This window comes from Mustela erminea, chromosome X (genome assembly GCF_009829155.1).
Source record: "Mustela erminea isolate mMusErm1 chromosome X, mMusErm1.Pri, whole genome shotgun sequence".
Classification (NCBI taxonomy): domain Eukaryota; kingdom Metazoa; phylum Chordata; class Mammalia; order Carnivora; family Mustelidae; genus Mustela; species Mustela erminea.
In genome coordinates this window covers 98,755,319-98,773,032 of record NC_045635.1, presented here as the reverse complement: position 1 = coordinate 98,773,032, position 17,714 = coordinate 98,755,319, and the positions used below count along the sequence as shown (strand labels likewise).

The window sequence follows — 17,714 nt, the reverse complement described above, 5'->3', positions numbered from 1 at the left end:
AGCCGGGGTGCCTGGGTGGCTCAGTCGTTAAGCACCTGCCTTCAGCTCAGGTCATGATCCCAGAGTCCTGGGATCTAGCCCCACATCAGGCTCCTGCCCAGCAGGAAGCCTGCTTCTCCCTCTCCCACTCCCCCTGCTTGTCTTCCCTCTCTTGCTGTCTCTCTCTCTGTCAAACAAATAAAATCTTTTTTTAAAAAAAAACCCCACAGAACCATTTTCTGGCAATCTGCACTGAATTATACTCTTTCACACAAGCATTTCTGAACCTGAGAATTTTTTCCCTAATATTTTATGTATTTATTTATCTGAGAGAGAGAATGAACACAAGCGGGGGGGTGGGGAGGGCAAAGGGAGACGCAGACTCTCCACTGAGCAGGGAGCCCTACAGGGGACTCAATCTCCAGACCGTGGGATCTTGACCGGAGCCAAAGGCAGACATTTAACCGACTAAGCCACCCAGGCGCCCTGCTGAACCTGGTAATTCTGATTGGACGTATATTATAATAAAGCCTTGAGTCTCACTCACTCAGCTAGTTGGCCTTGACTGTGTGCCTGGAAGAGCACAGGCTCGGGCATCAGCCTGGCTAGGTTCAGATCCCATGTCTGAATCTGGGGCTGTGTGACCTTGGGTGAACCATTCATTTCTTTGTGCCTCACTTCCCACGTCTTAAACCAAAAATACAAATAGGACCCCTCTATCCTAGGACTGCCACAAGGACTAAATGAGATACAGACTACAAAACACCCAGTACGGTGCCTGGCACATACACATGAGGTCCTCGACGAATGGATTCATCACCATCAGCTAAAGCCCATGTTAACGTTAAGTGCAGGAGACACGCAGAAAGCATCCTACAACTTGGATTCATTATTCCTAGGACTTGGAAATGAAAGCGAGAACTGGACATAGCCACTCAATGGAAAGCAGCAGGCCAAATATTAAATTAAGATAAAATTGGAGTCTTCTCTTGGTAGACACCCACGGTTTCTGCTCACAGGCTATGTGAGAGACAGAATGGCCTTCTGTACTTAATGGCAGTGTGAATCACCCTTGGCAAACCACATGACCTTGTACTGAGTATTTGCAAGAACAGTTATATTTGGTACAAGACAATCTTTGGCTTTCTGCTCAGAACCTTCCAAGTAGCTCGTTAGCTTCACCTTCGGATTTTAATGGTTCTTCAAAGCCTCTGGAACAAAAGTCAGCTTCATGCCCGAGGCATTCGAGATCTCCCCAACTCCCCTGCCCCCAGTTCTACCTTTATCTCCTACAAACCCCATATGCAGATATTTTGGCCAAACTACACAACTCTGTAATTCTCGGACAACACCAAGGTACCACTTTGTCTAGTAGGAAATTTGGTATGTTCCTTATCTCATCTGGAGACCACTGGCATTCAGGGACCCTCATCTTAGACATCCATAGCTTTCCCCTCGTGACCAGCACAGAATACGCGCCTAATCAATATTTGCCAAATTAATGGGCTACCCGATCCTTCTATTCAGTATATCCGTCTCCACATAGGAACCTGTGATGCCCTTTTGTTTCAATGTCATTACCTTCATTCAGCTGACAGCCTCCTTCCTCAATTTTTTTTATTTTTAATGGAAGCATCGTTGAATGACAGCCTCCTTTGTAAACTTCCTGATTCTGAATAATTACATTTCTTTAAAAAGTTGCACTTCTAAATTTATCCTGAGGTTGCAGAGTTTTTAAATTCTATACATCTGTGAGAAAATCATCTCAATAGAGAATTTTTTTTTTTTTTTTTTGGCTAGGGCTCACTGTAAACCTTTTTTTTTCAATATTTTTAAAATTTATTTGAGGGAAGAGAGAGAGAGAGTGAGCAGGAGGCAGGGGCAGCGGGAGAGGGAGAAGCAGACTCCCCGCTGAGCAGGGAGCCGGACACGGGACTCGATCCCAGGAGCCCAGGATTATGACCTGAGCTGAAGGCAGGCACCCAACCGACTGAGCCACCCACATGTCCCTGTAAACATTTTTTTAAAGAAACATGTTTTCCACACAGGTTACTCATGACAATGTCCTTAAAATGATGAAATAATACAAAGACTACTTCTTACCTTCATGGTAACCGTGATGGTGCTATTTACATTGGCTTTATGCAACCAGCCTTGTTTTATGACGCCACCCTTCTGAGAACAGAGCGAAGAGGAATCCTGAAATAGGGCAAAAACCGTCAGTAAAACAGCCGTCCGTCTAATCAAACTTTTGTGGGGACACGAACGAGGCACTTCCCCACTTTCTAATTAAAGCACAACCTCCCCACCCCACAAAGATGCCTGATGAAACTTAAAATCATTAACTAGAGAAAGAAAGGCTCTGTGCCATGCACACAGCAGGTGCTCAATATTCACTGAATCTCAGGGGCTGTCTTCTGGGAGTCTTCTGCATGAAGTAAACAGTCAAACTGCTCCTCAAAATGGCACAGACATCCAGGCCATCTGTCCCAAGAGGGATCTATTACGCAGGGGGTTCTAGATTAATCACCCTGCCGCATGCCCAGTGCAGAGAAAACAAGCCCCACGAGCATCTCCCACAGGTGGGAAAACATGTTCGTATACAAAGCACAGCCCACTTCACTTGATTTTCCCTAAACTCCACTTGGAAATGCAACAATTTTTTTTTTAATTTTTAAAAACACTCATTAGCTTGAAAGCCGGCCACCAATCACTTGAGAACAATACTGTCCCTCAGCTTTTCTCAAGGAGTTCTGTGTCGGCAGAAGCGACCTTGAGGACACCACCGCGGTGGCCCCCACTTTTACCTCATCTTTCTCACAGTCCTCGTCAATCTCAAATACATGACTGGGAATCTTTTCTGGTCGCAGAGATTTGCTGAAAATGCAAGAGAATTACCTCAGATACTGAAGAGAACAGACAAAAAAAAAAACAAAATAAAATAAAAGCAAGATGAATAGACAGACTTCTCTCTTTTACAACCAAGGAACGCCAAGATCTGAGGAGGATAAATTCTTTTCGCCTTTCCAAACTCAGAGTTTCCTCTCTGAGTAAACTTACATTACCTTTTACGTGAGGACTCGTACGTGTGCGGCCTGTGGCGAAGCTACAGCTAAGCCAAATACTAAGTCAGCCCAGAACTGCCAGAGAATGTGGGCCAGAGTTGTTAGTGGTGGCAGAAGCTTATCTTTCCCCAGAAAAAAAAAAAAAAGCAACACAGTGTAATTCTGGCTCTTCCATCCATTTGCTGTATGAACTTGGTCTGGTCATCCATCTTGGGATTCAATTTTAAAGGACGTCTTTAGGCCTGTTTTCTTTTTTAGGGAATTGTTTTTGAAAACTACAAGAGGCTACACAATGTCTTATTTCTCGAAAACATTTCCCAGATGATAGATGGCCTATGAGGTTAGGAGTACTACAGATGAGGAAACGGAGAACAGGGAGGCTCAAAGAGATTGAGTGACTGGCCCAAGGACATCCCGCTAGTACGCAGCTGGATGTGGTTGTAGTAAGTGATAGTAAGTGGTTGTTGAACCTCAACAAGTAAGACTGGAATTGGCTCCTGGGCCAGTGTGCTCTCAGCAGTCGGTCAACTCAACGGAAAGAAATGTGCTTTTGTCAAGGGATGTCTGGGGTTGTCGAACTGAACCAAGTACCTGCTAGTATTTTCTTTGTTTTTTAAGATTTTATTTATTTACTTGGGAGAGAAAGAGAGAGCATGAGCTGGGGGAGGAGCAGAGGGACAAGCAGACTCCCCATTGCGCAGGGAGCCCGACACAGGGCTCAATCCCAGGACCCCGAGGTCATGACCTGAGCTGCAGTCAGATGCGTAATCGCCTGAGCCACCCAGGTGCCCCACTTCTAGCATTTTCCTGGACACCACTGGAAAGTGCTCACTACATTATCCAGAATTAAAAGATTTTATGGTCAATATAGCTGCATCAAAGCCAAAAAGCGAACGCATACATTTTGGGAAGAATTTCAATGTGTAAAGTGAAAACATATTCAATTGGCCAAAATACATTTACCAAACAAGCCGGTCACTTTAAGGCCTTGCTTTATTATAAATTATCTCTGAGAAGCTTCATAAGTGGTTAGAAAAAGGTAAAATGTTGAGTAACTCTCCTCTCAAAGGCTTCCCCTGAATTCTACACTTACCACGGCAACATTCGAAAGTCTCCAGAGAAGTCTTCATACTTGTAGTTTACCACGTGCCAATCTGTGCTATAGGTTTTAATACACTGAAAGAAAATAGGAATTTTTAATTTGAAACATCAAGCAAGCATACATCTATCCAGTGTGCAAAAGTCTGATAAAGGACGGTGACAGACTTTGTAAAAATCATTTGGAAAACACTTGTACTGGGATCATCCTTTGGGGATTAACATGGTCTCCCTAAACCAACTGGGAGCAAAAAATCCCAATGCATACATACTCTGGAACACTCTGACTCCAAATTCAGAAAAGATTCAAATCCAAAAGAGAGAGAAACTAAGAACCCATGCTGTTTGTCACAGTGATTAAGCTCTCTCCTCTCTGCCCTATCATCCAGACTTCTCACGGAGGTCCACTAAGTTAGTCATTTTATTTCCCATTAATGCTAAAAGAAGAACATTTTATTTTTACTTTAATAATGTCCGTCTGTGGCCTCTGAGGGTCTTACCTCTTTGACAAACAAACTTTGGGCCCTTTTCTCAGCATCTTCTGGCACAGTGGACTGCACTGTTCTGCGCTGACGACTTATCACCGAGATCTAGAAGACAAGGAACATTCTTGCCGTTAAGAACCAACCTGGAGAGCATAAGCATTTTCCTTGAAAGTAGTGTTTGTGAACTCACAGAGATATCCTCCATTGGAAACATAAGCAGGTCTCTGAGGGGGTCACTGTAAATCTGGGTTTTCCTTTGGGTGATAACATTCTCGTAGTCCAAGGGCTCAACAATTTTGGTCTTTTCCTTAATGAGAGACAAAAACAAAGTTAATATGGTCAGATTCATGAGGCATAAATTCCTGTCCATGTGTGAAAGACAGAAGGGACTACTGACGGCAGTGAGCACTTCGGATGCTTTCACAAGAAACATCCTTCATAAACAAAAAGCGCAGATGCCAAACACACATGGACACACACGCAGATCTCTCCGCTAAAGCCCCGGGGGTCTGGAGAGCTAGCCCTGTACCCTACTTTGCCATGTGCCCTGCAAAAATGTAAGGTAAAACAAAGAGTGGTCTGTCTGGAAGCCTGCCGGTTGATTTTTAGGGAACTGGCTCTGTTCACTGGGTAACCGAAGAGGACAAAGTATGGACATTTGTGTACCTGGTGCAGGCCGGGCCTGGCCAAGTGTGGCTATTGGAGATGCTCGAGCCTCTAGGCAGGCGTGAAAGGGTGGGGTCCTAGGTGACAAAGTCAGGGGATCCCTGCCAGACTTCCGGGGGACGTGGCCACTGAGAGGAGGGCCCCAGCCTGAGGCTAAGGTTACAAGGGGCAGGGTCGGTGTCGGGAGAAATCCAGGCTATGACTTATTAATAAGAGTAACAAGAGTGAGCATTTACCAAGCCCTTTCTACAAGTGTGCCAGACACTGTGCCAAGCGCTTTCTCTGTATTTTCTCATGTAAGCCTCATAACCACCCTAGGAAATAGGCTTGATCTGGGGTGCCTGGCTGGCTCAGTCCATAGAGCGAGCGTGAGTGAAAGAATGAATAAAAAAATAGAAACAGGCTTAATCTTTGTCACCATTGGACAGATGAGGAAACTCTGCACTCAACACTACGTAACTTGTCTGCCTTCCGAGCTACAATTCAAACCAAGGTCTGTGACTACAAAGGCTCTGTTCTTTCTACCTCACGCAGCTTCTCCTCCCCCTCAGAGATACACAAAGATAGGAATATGCAAGACATTGAACTTGGAAGAGGATCCCACCACCTACCTTCCTATCATTTTTTTCTTTCACTGAACTTAGCACCATGTGATATAACACCTACTTTACCGCTCTGCTTATCTGACGGCGGAGATTTCCCTTTATTTGGTCGCTGTTCTAACTCCAGCCCCGGCAATGGCACTTGGCACACGGCGGGCATGCCACTGTTAATTGTTGGATAAATACTAAGATATTTAGATTCATCGGAGCTACATCTCAATATACTATTCCAAACCAAGGTGGGTGTATATTAATGCTTCCTGATAACAGTGTTTTACTAAATCAAATTAAAATTACTTAAAATTTTTATTAAAAAACAACAGAAAGTAAACCTGAATACAGCATACACTGAAACTTAGTATCATAATGGAATTGGAATTGTATTTGTGTACACAGTATTTGAGGAAGTCTCCAGTATGGCATATCCCACAATCCTTTGAAAACAGGGTTTTTTAAAAGTTTTTATTTAAATTCCAGTTAGGCAACATACAGCGTAATGTTAGTTTCAGGTATACAATATAGTGGTTCAACACCCATACAACACCTGGTACTCAACAGAAGTGATGCCCCCTTAGTCCCCGTTCCCTATTTCCCCCATACCCCCACCCCCTACCCTCCTTGTGTTTCCTAGAGTTAAGGGTCTGAGTCTTGGCTTGTGTGTCTATTTTTCCCCCTTGGCTCGATTGTTTTGTTTCTTAAATTCTGCATGTGAGTGAAATCATATGGCATTTTTCTTTCTCTGACTGACTTATTTCACTTAGCATAATACACTCTAGGTCCATCCGTATCGTTGCAAATGGCAAGATTTCATTCTTTTTGATGGCCGAGTAATATTCCATTGTGTACATTCATCCCCATCTGCTTTATCCATTCATCTGTCGATGGACCTTGGACTGCTTCCATACTTCAGCTATTGGAGATAATTCTGCCATAAATGAGAAGTTTTTATAAATGGTTCACAATTAACTCACTGCTATATCCCAATGCCATATCCAAAGAGCATTTCAGAGTTTCCTTTCTAAGATTACTTAGATTAAACCACTCTGACCAATAAACATCAGTATTCAACAAATCTAAAAGACCCTTAAAAAAAAGAAAGGAAGTTCCTCATGAAATTAAAAATGGAACTGCTGTATGATCTAGCAATCCCACTACTGGGTATATAGCCAAAGAAAACAAAATCAGTATCTCAAAGAGGTATCTGCATTCCCATGTTTCTAGCAATATTATTCACAAGAGCCAAAATAGAGAAAAAACTTACGGGTCTCTCAACAGATGAATGGATAAAGAAAATGTGGTATATACATATATTGAAATATTGGGGGACCTGGGTGGCTCAGTGGGTTAAAGCCTCTGCCTTCGACTCAAGTCATGGTCCCAGGGTTCTAGGTTCGAGCCCCGCGTTGGGCTCTCTGCTCAGCGGGGAGCCTGCTTCCCTTCCTCTCTCTCTGTCTGCCTCTCTGCCTACTTGTGATTTCTGTCTGTCAAATAAATAAAATCTTTTTTTAAAAAAAGAAATATTATTCAGCCATTAGAAAGAACATCCTGACAATTGCACCAACATGGATGGACCCGAAGGGCATTATAAGTCAAATAAGACAGACAGAGAAAGACAAAAACCTCAGGGTATCATGGGTAAAGATCTTTCTCTCTCTCGTTGTCTCACACACGTAAACACACACACACCCAGAGGAATATTACTCAGCCATTAAAGAAAGAAATATTGCCACTTGCCACAACACGTATGCGTCTAGAGTGTATGATGTTGAGTGAAATAAGTCAGAGAAAGACAAATACCATATGACTTCACTTCTACGTGCAATCTAAAAAAAACAAAACAAAAACAAATTCCTAAATACGGAGAACAAACTGGTGGTGGCCAGAGGGGAGGAAGGGAGGGGGATGGGTAAAAGCAGATGAAGGGGATTAAGAGGTACCAACTTCCAGTTATAAAATAAGTCAAGATATAGTATATATAATATATATCTTATATATATTATAAAATATAAAATAAGTCAATTACACCACAGGCAATATAGTCAATGCTACTATAATAAGTTTGTTTATAACAGATGGTAACTACACTTACCACAGCGAGCACTTCATAATGTGTATAAATGTCAAAACACTATGTTGTGCACCTCAAACTAATAGGTTGTGTGTCAACTGTACTTCAATTTAAAATAATTTAAAAATTTAAGGGGCGCTTGGGTGGCTCAGTGGGTTAAGCCTCTGCCTTCGGCTCAGGCCCCGCATCGGGCTCTCTGCTCAGCAGGGAGCCTGCTTCCTCCTCTCCCTCTGCCTGCCTCTCTGCCTATTTGTGATCTGTCTGTCAAATAAATAAATAAAATCTTTTTTAAAAAATTAAAAAATTTTTTTAAAAACCTCCCATTGGGGTAGAGACAGAAAGGAGGACAAAGACTTGATAATCGTTGAAGCTGAAGATAGGTGATGAGTACCTGGGCTTTCATGTACTCTTCACACACACACACACACACACACAAATACTGTATGGTATCATTTATACGTGAAATCTAAAAAAGTAGAGCGGCGCTTGCTGGGGCTGGGAGATGAGGGAAATGGGGAGCAATTGGTCAAAAGGTACGAACTTCAGTTACCAGATGAGTTAAGTTCTGGAGACCTAATGCAGAACATGATGACTACAGTTACTAATTCGGTATTGTGTACTTGAAATTTACTAAGACAATAGCGCTTAAGCATCCTCATCAAAAAAATAACGTATGCACGGTGATAAATGTGTTCATTAACTTGACCGTGGTAGTCATTTCATGGTATATACATATATTAGGTTATCACAGTGTACACTTTAAATATGTACAACTTTCTTTTTCAACTATACCTCAATAAACCTGGGAGAGAGGGGGAAGATTCTAAAGAAGATATACTTCAAGTCTTAAATTTGAATTTGTAGACCCACAAGATCAAATCTAGCTGATCATCCCCTATCATGTCTGTGAATATAAAATGAGTTGAAACAGAAGAAACAATTCCTATTCGGGGAACTCAGAGGTTTCCTGATAGTAAAATTTGAGCCCCTTGTCCTACAACTACCATGTATTCATGGACCCAAGTGCAAGGAAACTGGCTGCCTCTTCCTAGCTAACATTCTGAGTCTCTGATCAATTGCTCAGAGAAATGAGTAAAGCCCATCTAAGAAGGCAAGCCTTTGGCACTGAAAACAATTTCCAAGTCTTGCTTTTGGTGACAACTATCCTCTCAATGCAGATCGCAAAAACAACCCTCAAATTTCAATGTTTAACCTGTTGAGTTAGCATCTGTTAATCTCTCTCTACAATAATTTCACAAAAACCTGCTCCAAGTAACTTTGAAAAAGAAAAAAACATCTGCCTTCAGCTTCCTAATGTGGTTGTCAAATTAAGCTGGAAAAAGCCTATGTTCAAATGAATCACTTGTTTAAACATATAGCAGAATGTAAGTCTTCCAAAAAACAAACCCTCAGCTCTCCCTGTGTTTTGAAAGCTTTGTATTCATGTTCTAGAAAACAAGGTTTCACTTTTCATTTATAACTGACTGAACTAATGGTGCCTGGGTGGCTCAGTGGGTTAAGCTTCTGCCTTCAACTCAGGTCAGGATCCCAGGGTCCTGGAGTCAAGTCCTGCAGCGGGCTCTCTGCTGAGCAGGGAGCCTGCTTCCCCCTCTCTCTCTGCCTGCCTCTTTGCCTACGTGTGATCTCTCTCTCTCTCCCTGTGTGTGTATCAAATAAATAAATAAAATCTAAAAAAAAAAAAAAAAAAAGACTGACTAAACTAAGCATTCTGCGGGCACCTGGGTGGCTCAGTCCGTTAAGCATCTGCCTTTGGCTCAGGTCATGATCCCAGAGTCCTAGGACTGAGCCCCACAATGAGCTCCGAGTCTGCTTCCCCCTTTCCCTCTGCCTGCCGCTCCCCCTGCTTGTGTGCGCGCTCTCTCTCTCTCAAATTCATAAATAAAATAAAAATCTTGAAAAAAGTTAATAAACTAAGCGTTCTGGGTCTTCACTCTTACTTCCTTTGTCAGAGGTAGCTCGCTTATAGAAAAAGTTGGGGTGGCTGTTCTAAGTCCCACAAAACTTACCCTAATGGCAGATCTAGGCCTGTTAAGTCAGGCTTCATCTGCTTCAGAAGAAAAAGAGGAAGGACTAACCCTCCCCCAACCCAGTCGCCTCCAATCCCAGTCTTCACAGGCCTTAAAAGCACAATTCAAACTGAAGTAGAGGAAAAAGGCTATATTAGGAGTCAGCACCCCAACAACCACACCCTAAGTTTCTCTTCCAGTGGAATTCACTGCTAACTCTCTTGGCATCAGAGACAAGGAAAACCTTTGACACTTAGAATCATCACGATTTCACGGTGGCTCTGCCCTGTGGTCCAGAACATGTCTCTTGTCTAACTTTGCTATTCAACTTTACCACTGGACTACGAGATTCACAGGGTTTCCCTTAATAAAGCTTCCCTCACACACAAAAAGGGTCTCTCTCCCAAGTTTGTAATTTTTCCCTCCTGCCACTTTGTGCCCTGACTGGCCAAAGAAGGTGCTTTTTCCTCAGTAAAGAACTCTGTGATGGGGCACCTGGGTGGCTCGGTGGGTTAAAGCCTCTGCCTTCGGCTCAGGTCATGATCCTGTGGTCCTGGGATGGAGCCCAGCATTGGGCTCTCTGCTCAACAGGGAGCCTGCTTCCTCCTCTCTCTCTGCCTGCCTCTCTGCCTACTTGTGATCTCTGCCTGTCAAATAAATAAATGAAATCTTAAAAAAAAAATGATAACAAACGGTACTTCATAAACATTCAAGTTATATAGGAAGGTCCCACTGGGTTACCTCTGTGTGGCTCCATAGCAGCGTTCAGTAAAAGGCAAAAGCTTTTCTACAATCTGGAGAAAAGCAAGCATATGTTTCTGCCTTCTCCTCATAAGTAGTGACAGGAAAACCGTCAACCTAAATTTGGAACCTACTCGGTTTTTACCATAAAGAAAAAAGAAAGTCCCCAAACGGTCTTTGAACGTTCTTGCTCATGGATTCGGAAGCTCTCTTGAAGTAACTTGCTAGTGATTTATTATTAATTTTTTTATCTTATCATTTCACTTGAAGATCACTTTGCGGCCTTCAGGAAACACTTCCTTTTTTTTTTTTTCTTCTAAAGATTTTATTTATTTATTTGACAGAGAGAGATCACAAGTAGGCAGAAAGGCAGAGAGAGAGAGAGGAAGAAGCAGGCTCCCCGCTGAGCAGAGAGCCCGATCCGGAGCTCGATCCCAGGACCCTGGGATCATGACCAGAGCCAAAGGCAGAGGCTTTAACCCACTGAGCCACCCAGGAGCCCCAGGAAACACTTTCAATACACATGCTACCTTGTGTCTTACTATAGCCTGCCAAGTAGACAAGGAAAATGCCATCATTTCAACTTTCTAATGAAGAAACAGGCTCAGAGGCCTGATGAAGTTCAGCTGTCCGTCATCTAGTAAGAGAACCGGGATTCAAATCCAGGTAATCCAACTCCTAATTCTCTTTTTTAGCAGTGTTTTCCAGACTCAGCTTATTCACATACAATCCTCAAGATTTTGCCATACCTTCTGCACTCATATGCTTTGTATTTTTCTTCCAATCAAATCTCTTCTTCATTGAAATGTATTTATTGAAACAGTAAGCTATATATCACTTCCCCATAAAGGAAAATAAATCAGTATTTTTCTAAACATTTTTTAAAAGATTTTATTTATTTACTTGAGAGAGAGAGAGAACAGGAGCAGGGCGAGGGGCAGAGGGAGAAGCAGACTCCCTGCTGAGCAGGGAGCCCAATGCGGGGCTCGATTCCAGGACTCTGGGACTCTGGGATGCTTAACCGACTGAGCCACCCAGGCGCCCTAATCAGTAATTTTCCAATCTCTAATAAAATGTTTTTTGTTTCTTTTTAAAGGAAATTCTACCCCCAAAGTGGGGCTCAAACTCACGACCCCAAGATCGAGTCACATTTTCTACCAACTGAGCCACCATTTATTGGTGCCCCACCAAGAAAATAAAATTTAAAATATCAATCTTTGTACTATGGTGTGGGACACAGGACACTCTTCCAGGCTTACTTAGGACCAAATCTAAATAGACTTGTAAACCCTAAAACTGTAAAGAAATGAAGGGGAAAAAGAGATGACGTTTTGATTTCTAACAGAGAGAGAAAGGACGACTGAAAAAGGAAATTCATCAGTACAGATCCAGTTATGGTCTACCTCTTGGTCCAAAGAGAAGAAACAACAGATCCTAACTGGGAATCACTGACAGCATCGAATATTTAGATTTTATGATTTTGTGGTGTTTTCTCCACATCTGCTATCCAAGAGGACTGATCTTTCATCATCTTAGCTGTATATATATTTTTATAAAACCACGCTTGTAATTCTAAAATATGTAAATATGTATGCACATGTATATATTCAACCACCCAACAACTGGTGTATTTTTTTTTTGTAATTGAAGTGTAATTAACATACAATGTTCTATTAGTTTCAGGTGTACAACATAGTGATTCAACAATGCTATACCTGACACAGAGTAGGCACCATCTGTCACCGCATAATGTTACTACAATATTATGGATGATATTCCCTATTCTGTACCTTTGATTGCCAAGACTTATTTATTCCATAACTGGGAGTATGTACTCTTAATTCCCTTTACTATTTCACCCACCTCTCCCTACCTCCCCTCTGGCAACCACCAGTCTGTCCTCTGTAAATACAACCACTCGTGTATTCAAAAGCTCACATTACTAGCAAGCCTATTTATATTATCATTAGAAACTTAACCACATAATTTCAACTGTATTTAAAAAGCAATAATGATCCCATGATATTTCTCTGCAACAATCAGGAATCAGCCTGGGTGCTTTCTGCTTAGATATGACATCAAAGGTCATTAGTTTACTGGTAAATCTTTTACTTTAGAAACTAGTTCTCCTGAAGAATTCTAAGAATGTCTCTTCTGCAAGTCTAAAAGTGAACACTGGCTTCACAGAGTCCCTCCTATAGCACACTGGGAGGGAGACCAGAAAGCCGGGGCCAAGCTTCACTGTGGAGCCCAGCGCTCTTTCAAAAACCTCTACCACCAGGACCGCCCCCCTCTCCGAGGTAAGTTTCAGTGCAAGAGAGAGCATGGCAACAAGTGGCTTAGGAAACAGAATGACAGCCCAAAATTCAGAAGCCCATTTCCACAGCATTGTGTTCGGACTACTGCTGCAATGGCAATGGACCATTTTCTTTTTGAAAATAACAATCTTCAGAAAGAAGTAACGTCCTCAAAGAGAGGGGGGCTACTCAATGAATCTCTCCTTCCCAGCGTTCCTCCCAGCTCCAGAACCCCTCTCCCAGACTGCCAGCTCCACTTTGGTTACAGACACGTGGAGCCGAGGGCAGAGGGCTTGCTCCACAGTTATCTTACAATCCCACTTGACACTCAAAATGGCCACCGGGGACGAGCCACTTCCGGCAACGCAGGAAACTGAGTGAGTGTGTGCTCTGTGGCACACTTCTCGAGTCCCTGCTGAGGTCCAGGCCCCGTGCCAGCACCTGGTGATGCAGAAATGAAAGAGAACCAGCCCCTACCTTTGACAAGTTCACGGTTTAATGGGGGAGGGCGGTAAAAACCCAAAACATTCAAGCTGATTCCAGACGCTATTGTAACTTCAACCCCATCCTGGCTTCTGTGCCCCCCTCACACCCTCTGACAGCCACATCTTCCAACAAAGGGACTGCGCAAGTGTTTTTGCACACTCTCGGGCATAAGCCTGTACATTCACATTCGTGTCAATCAGAAAAATCTCCCTAGGTGGATACATGCGGTCTCTGACCGTTTCATCTTGTCTTCTGCTTTTGTTGATAAAACTCTGGAACAGCAGAGAGTAGGTGACTGTCAACAGTGGCCATACGAGGATGAAGAGAAGTGACAGGTGAGCCACCACGGCAGACTAGGGATTTCGAGAGGGCCCCAAGGCACAGAACAAAGGAACCCTATCTGTAAGAAACATGTTCATAAGGCTCGAATAAAGAGTATTTGACTTTTTTATGACCTTGTCTTCTCTAAATCCCTTGATTACCTTTCACCAGTTCTTTTCTTCCCCTCTTTCCCCAAAGGAACTCCCAAGTACCAAAGAAGCTTTGAATTAATAGAATCTGACAACTATGCTGGGGGAGGGATGGCCATCTTTCCAGTTAGCACAACCCAACTTGGCAAAACAGACACGAACATATTTTCATAAAGATTGTTTCTCAGGGCCAATCTTGGTGCAAAAAACCCACATACAAATTGCCTTCAAGACACCAACCTTTCTTAAAGCCAACAACTCAGGGGAAAATGTTACTTTTCATGCGCCCATCGCATCACGCTTATTCCTAATCCACACCTTGGCTCATGGGATTCCAACCTCCAACCTCTCTTGCCTACAGCGCTGATGGTCTTTACCTACCACTGGTGGCATTTACTCACAGATACCACAGAACTGCTTTGTGGGTGCTTTACATAGGTTTCTCCTCAGCGAGATCATAAACTCCTAGAAGGGGGAACTGTGCCTTATAATTCCTCTACCACTTACACTGAGCACAACCATATACCAAGTTCAACCTTTTATATCTTGTTATCTCACTGGATTCTTTCCAAAACCCTGCCAAGAGGAGGGTCTTTTATGATGCCCATTTTACAGATGAGGGAATTGGGGCTCAGGTAGGTCCCATGTCACACAGTAGTGAAATAGGATTCAAACCTATTATCCAATGGAGCCCAAAACCAGTCTTTTTTAAATTTTATTTTATTTATTTACCTATTTGACAGAGAGAGAGAGAGCGAGCACACACAGGGGGAGAGGGAGAGGAAGAGGGAGAAGCAGGTTCCCTGCTCAGCAGGGAGCCCATGTTGGGCTCCACCCCAGAACCCTGGGATCACAACCTGAGTCAGAGGCAGACACTTAACCGACTGAGCCACCCAGGCGCCCCCAGAACCAGTCTTAACCATGACACACATAAACCGATGTGCACTGAACTTAACAAACACAAGACATTCCCCCACATTTCCCTTCCTTGGACGGACTTTGTATTTTAGGATTTGCTAAAGCTTACTCAAACTATGCTATCACTTTTACCAAAGTGAGATCTTGCCTTCTCATTGCCCGGATGATGCTGAGCATGACTGGCTTGGAGAGCTGGCAATGTAATTGGATAAGGAGTTTTGCATTTCTGAGCTGTTGCTTCCAATTTCGGAGGAGGAATTAGTACCTCAGGTCTTTTACTTTGGGGAAAGGAGTTGGCAGGTTCAACTTCAAGTGAATAAGAATCGAATTACAAAAAAAAAAAAAAAAGAAAAAGAAAAACAACCAAGAACAACAACAGTAAGACACTGTCAAGGGACCATATCTAATTCATCTGAGTATCCTCCACAGAACCTAGGAGAGAGCCGTGAGAACTACAAAGCCAGAAGTTTCTGTGGTTCGCGCAAGGGATAACCAGCTGAATAATACAAAGAGACTGATCTGACATGTATGCCTTCCCAGCCAAAATGGCAGCACACGAGGAAAGCTACCACTTTCAGGATGAATTTTCGGAACTCAGCTTTAAATTTAGGAACAACTTGCTAGTAAGTGAGATTTTAAAGGTATTTAAATCCAACACAGAAAACACTGAGGAAAAATAAAACTCATTTTCTCTCGTCTTTAGAGTTTGTGTCTAGGGAGGAAACCATTTAATTTTTTTGTACTTTTTTAAAGACTTGATGCTTAAGTAAGCTCAACATCCAACACAGGGCTCGAACTTACAACTGGAGATCAGGTACCACGTGCTCTACGCACTGAGCCAGCCAGGCGCCCCAGGGAGGAAACCTTTTTAAATGTCAACGTCCTTCCCTTTTCCAAGTCTATTTAGCTATTCATGTAAACTCAGGAACTATTTTTTTAAAACCTACAAAGAATTTATATATTTTTTTTCAATGACAAAATAAACAGGTCTGTATATATACTATGATTAGTTCACTTCATTAACAAGCGTTTTTCATTACAGCCAACTCAACTATTATGCAAATCATCTAGATTATCTGCAAATGAATAAACAGAATTTTATTGCATTCCATTCCCCCCCCCTTCATTTTATCTTATCCCGTAATTATAATTTGACTCAACTGGCTGGCTGACAGTTGGGAAAATTGATTTGCATTCAATCACTCCTGACTTTTTGTGTTCTCTTTGTGCTAATAAGCATGTAAATGACTCAAAGAGAAGACAAAAAAGGGTAAAAATGAAGAGAAAGGCTTGAATAAATTGACAGAATGGCAAAGTACCTTTTTAAAACCAGAAGAATACTTTCTGTTCTTTAGCAAACTACTGTTGACACAAAGAAAAAAAATGTGCCTTCATTGTACATAACGGCTTTCCAACAAATGAAAGAGTTTAATGAGTCCACATAGATACCAAATTATTGCAGAAAAATCATTAATGCAAGGAGAAATTAGACTATCCTCATTCTGTGCCCATTAAATAATATAATATTCAATAAAAATACACAAACTTAAAAATAATATATACAGGGCACCTGGGTGGCAGTCAGTTAAGTGTCGGACTCCTGGTTTCTGCTCAGGTCATGATCTCAGGGTCCTGAGATCGAGCCCAATGGGAGCTCCACACTTAGTAGGGAGTCTGTTTGAGATGTTCTCTCCCTCTGCCCCTCCCCCTGCTCCCCCTGCATGCTCACTCCCTCGCTCTCTAAAATACAGAGAAGCTTAAAAAAAAAAAAAAAGTCCCGTTTGTGTCATTTAACACAGCAACGCAAGCCTATTTCATTACAAAATCTGTGGAATCTATAAAGCAGCCACACAACACTTTTGACTCTGGACCCGGCCATTGGTCTACCCAGCCCATTAATTTGCTCCTGACAATGAAGTAGGGAAAACCGGGAGACCCCCATTCTGAAAATCAATCTTGAAAAGGGGCAAAAGTGCATCTTCCTCCAAATATTTTCATTTTTCACAATCAGTCCTATTGGATCTATCTGCTAACTGAAATTCTCTCTGCCTTCTTGAACCTGCCAGTATTTTCCATCTATACCACTTCATGAGAGAATATATTCTAAAAGCTATTTCAAGTAAACGAAATGATAGCTCCTTTGATTTTTCTGAAGGTTTACATCTTTAAAAAGTCAGGAGACACCTCATTGCTTGGTGTAATATTCCAGTATCTGGCAACCCGATTCATGTTTATTCTATCTACCTGCTTGGATAAAACAGGGGCACCTTCCTTAGCTATGTTCTGTCTTTTGGTGAGATGAGGAAGGAGTCTACAGATGATTCCCAAGCCCTATCAGGCACACTGTCCTCAGTGTGTGATCTACAATCACTCCCATGTTGCTTTAGCCTAGTGTCATCAGTACAGCTCCCAATGCTTGGGCTCTCTCAACTCCTGGAAAGGGTGTTAGGCCAACACCAGCATCCCTTGGGTAAACATCCCCTGGCTTTTCAAGCTTTCTTACACATCTTCCTCTAAAACAAACAAACAAACAAACAAACAAACCCTGCCTGCCCTCTCCATAATCTTTGCTTCTTTCTTTAAACCAATTCCCTCCCTATGACAAACACTCTGTCCCCAGAGATACCATTTACAGTAAGAATCACAGGGGTTGACCCCTAGGAAAGGTTTTCTGAAGGTCTTAAGTAAATAACCTTGAGAGGATAAAAAAAAAATTCTAGAACTGATTGTGATAATGGTTGCACATATCTGTGAATAAACCAATAGCCTTGGAAACATATACTTTTTTTTGCCATTGCTGCTATCTTCTGTA

At 42.4% G+C, this 17,714-nt stretch overlaps 1 protein-coding gene across 4 annotated transcripts in view; it reads right to left on the bottom strand.

The window, feature by feature from the left end:
- DOCK11 (dedicator of cytokinesis 11) overlaps positions 1-17,714 on the bottom strand; it is a 191,193-nt gene that overhangs the window by 137,686 nt on the left and 35,793 nt on the right. For 3 of the 4 annotated variants that reach the window (XM_032331697.1, XM_032331695.1, XM_032331696.1), the window contains exons 2-6: positions 4,818-4,934; positions 4,643-4,732; positions 4,138-4,220; positions 2,787-2,856; positions 2,083-2,178 (exon numbers count right to left, since the gene is read on the bottom strand). In XM_032331697.1, the coding sequence (XP_032187588.1) occupies positions 2,083-2,178; positions 2,787-2,856; positions 4,138-4,220; positions 4,643-4,732; positions 4,818-4,934 (456 nt within the window). Of the gene's footprint in view, positions 1-2,082; positions 2,179-2,786; positions 2,857-4,137; positions 4,221-4,642; positions 4,733-4,817; positions 5,061-17,714 lie in introns of those variants that run through there. The other variant, XM_032331694.1, reaches the window with a different exon arrangement.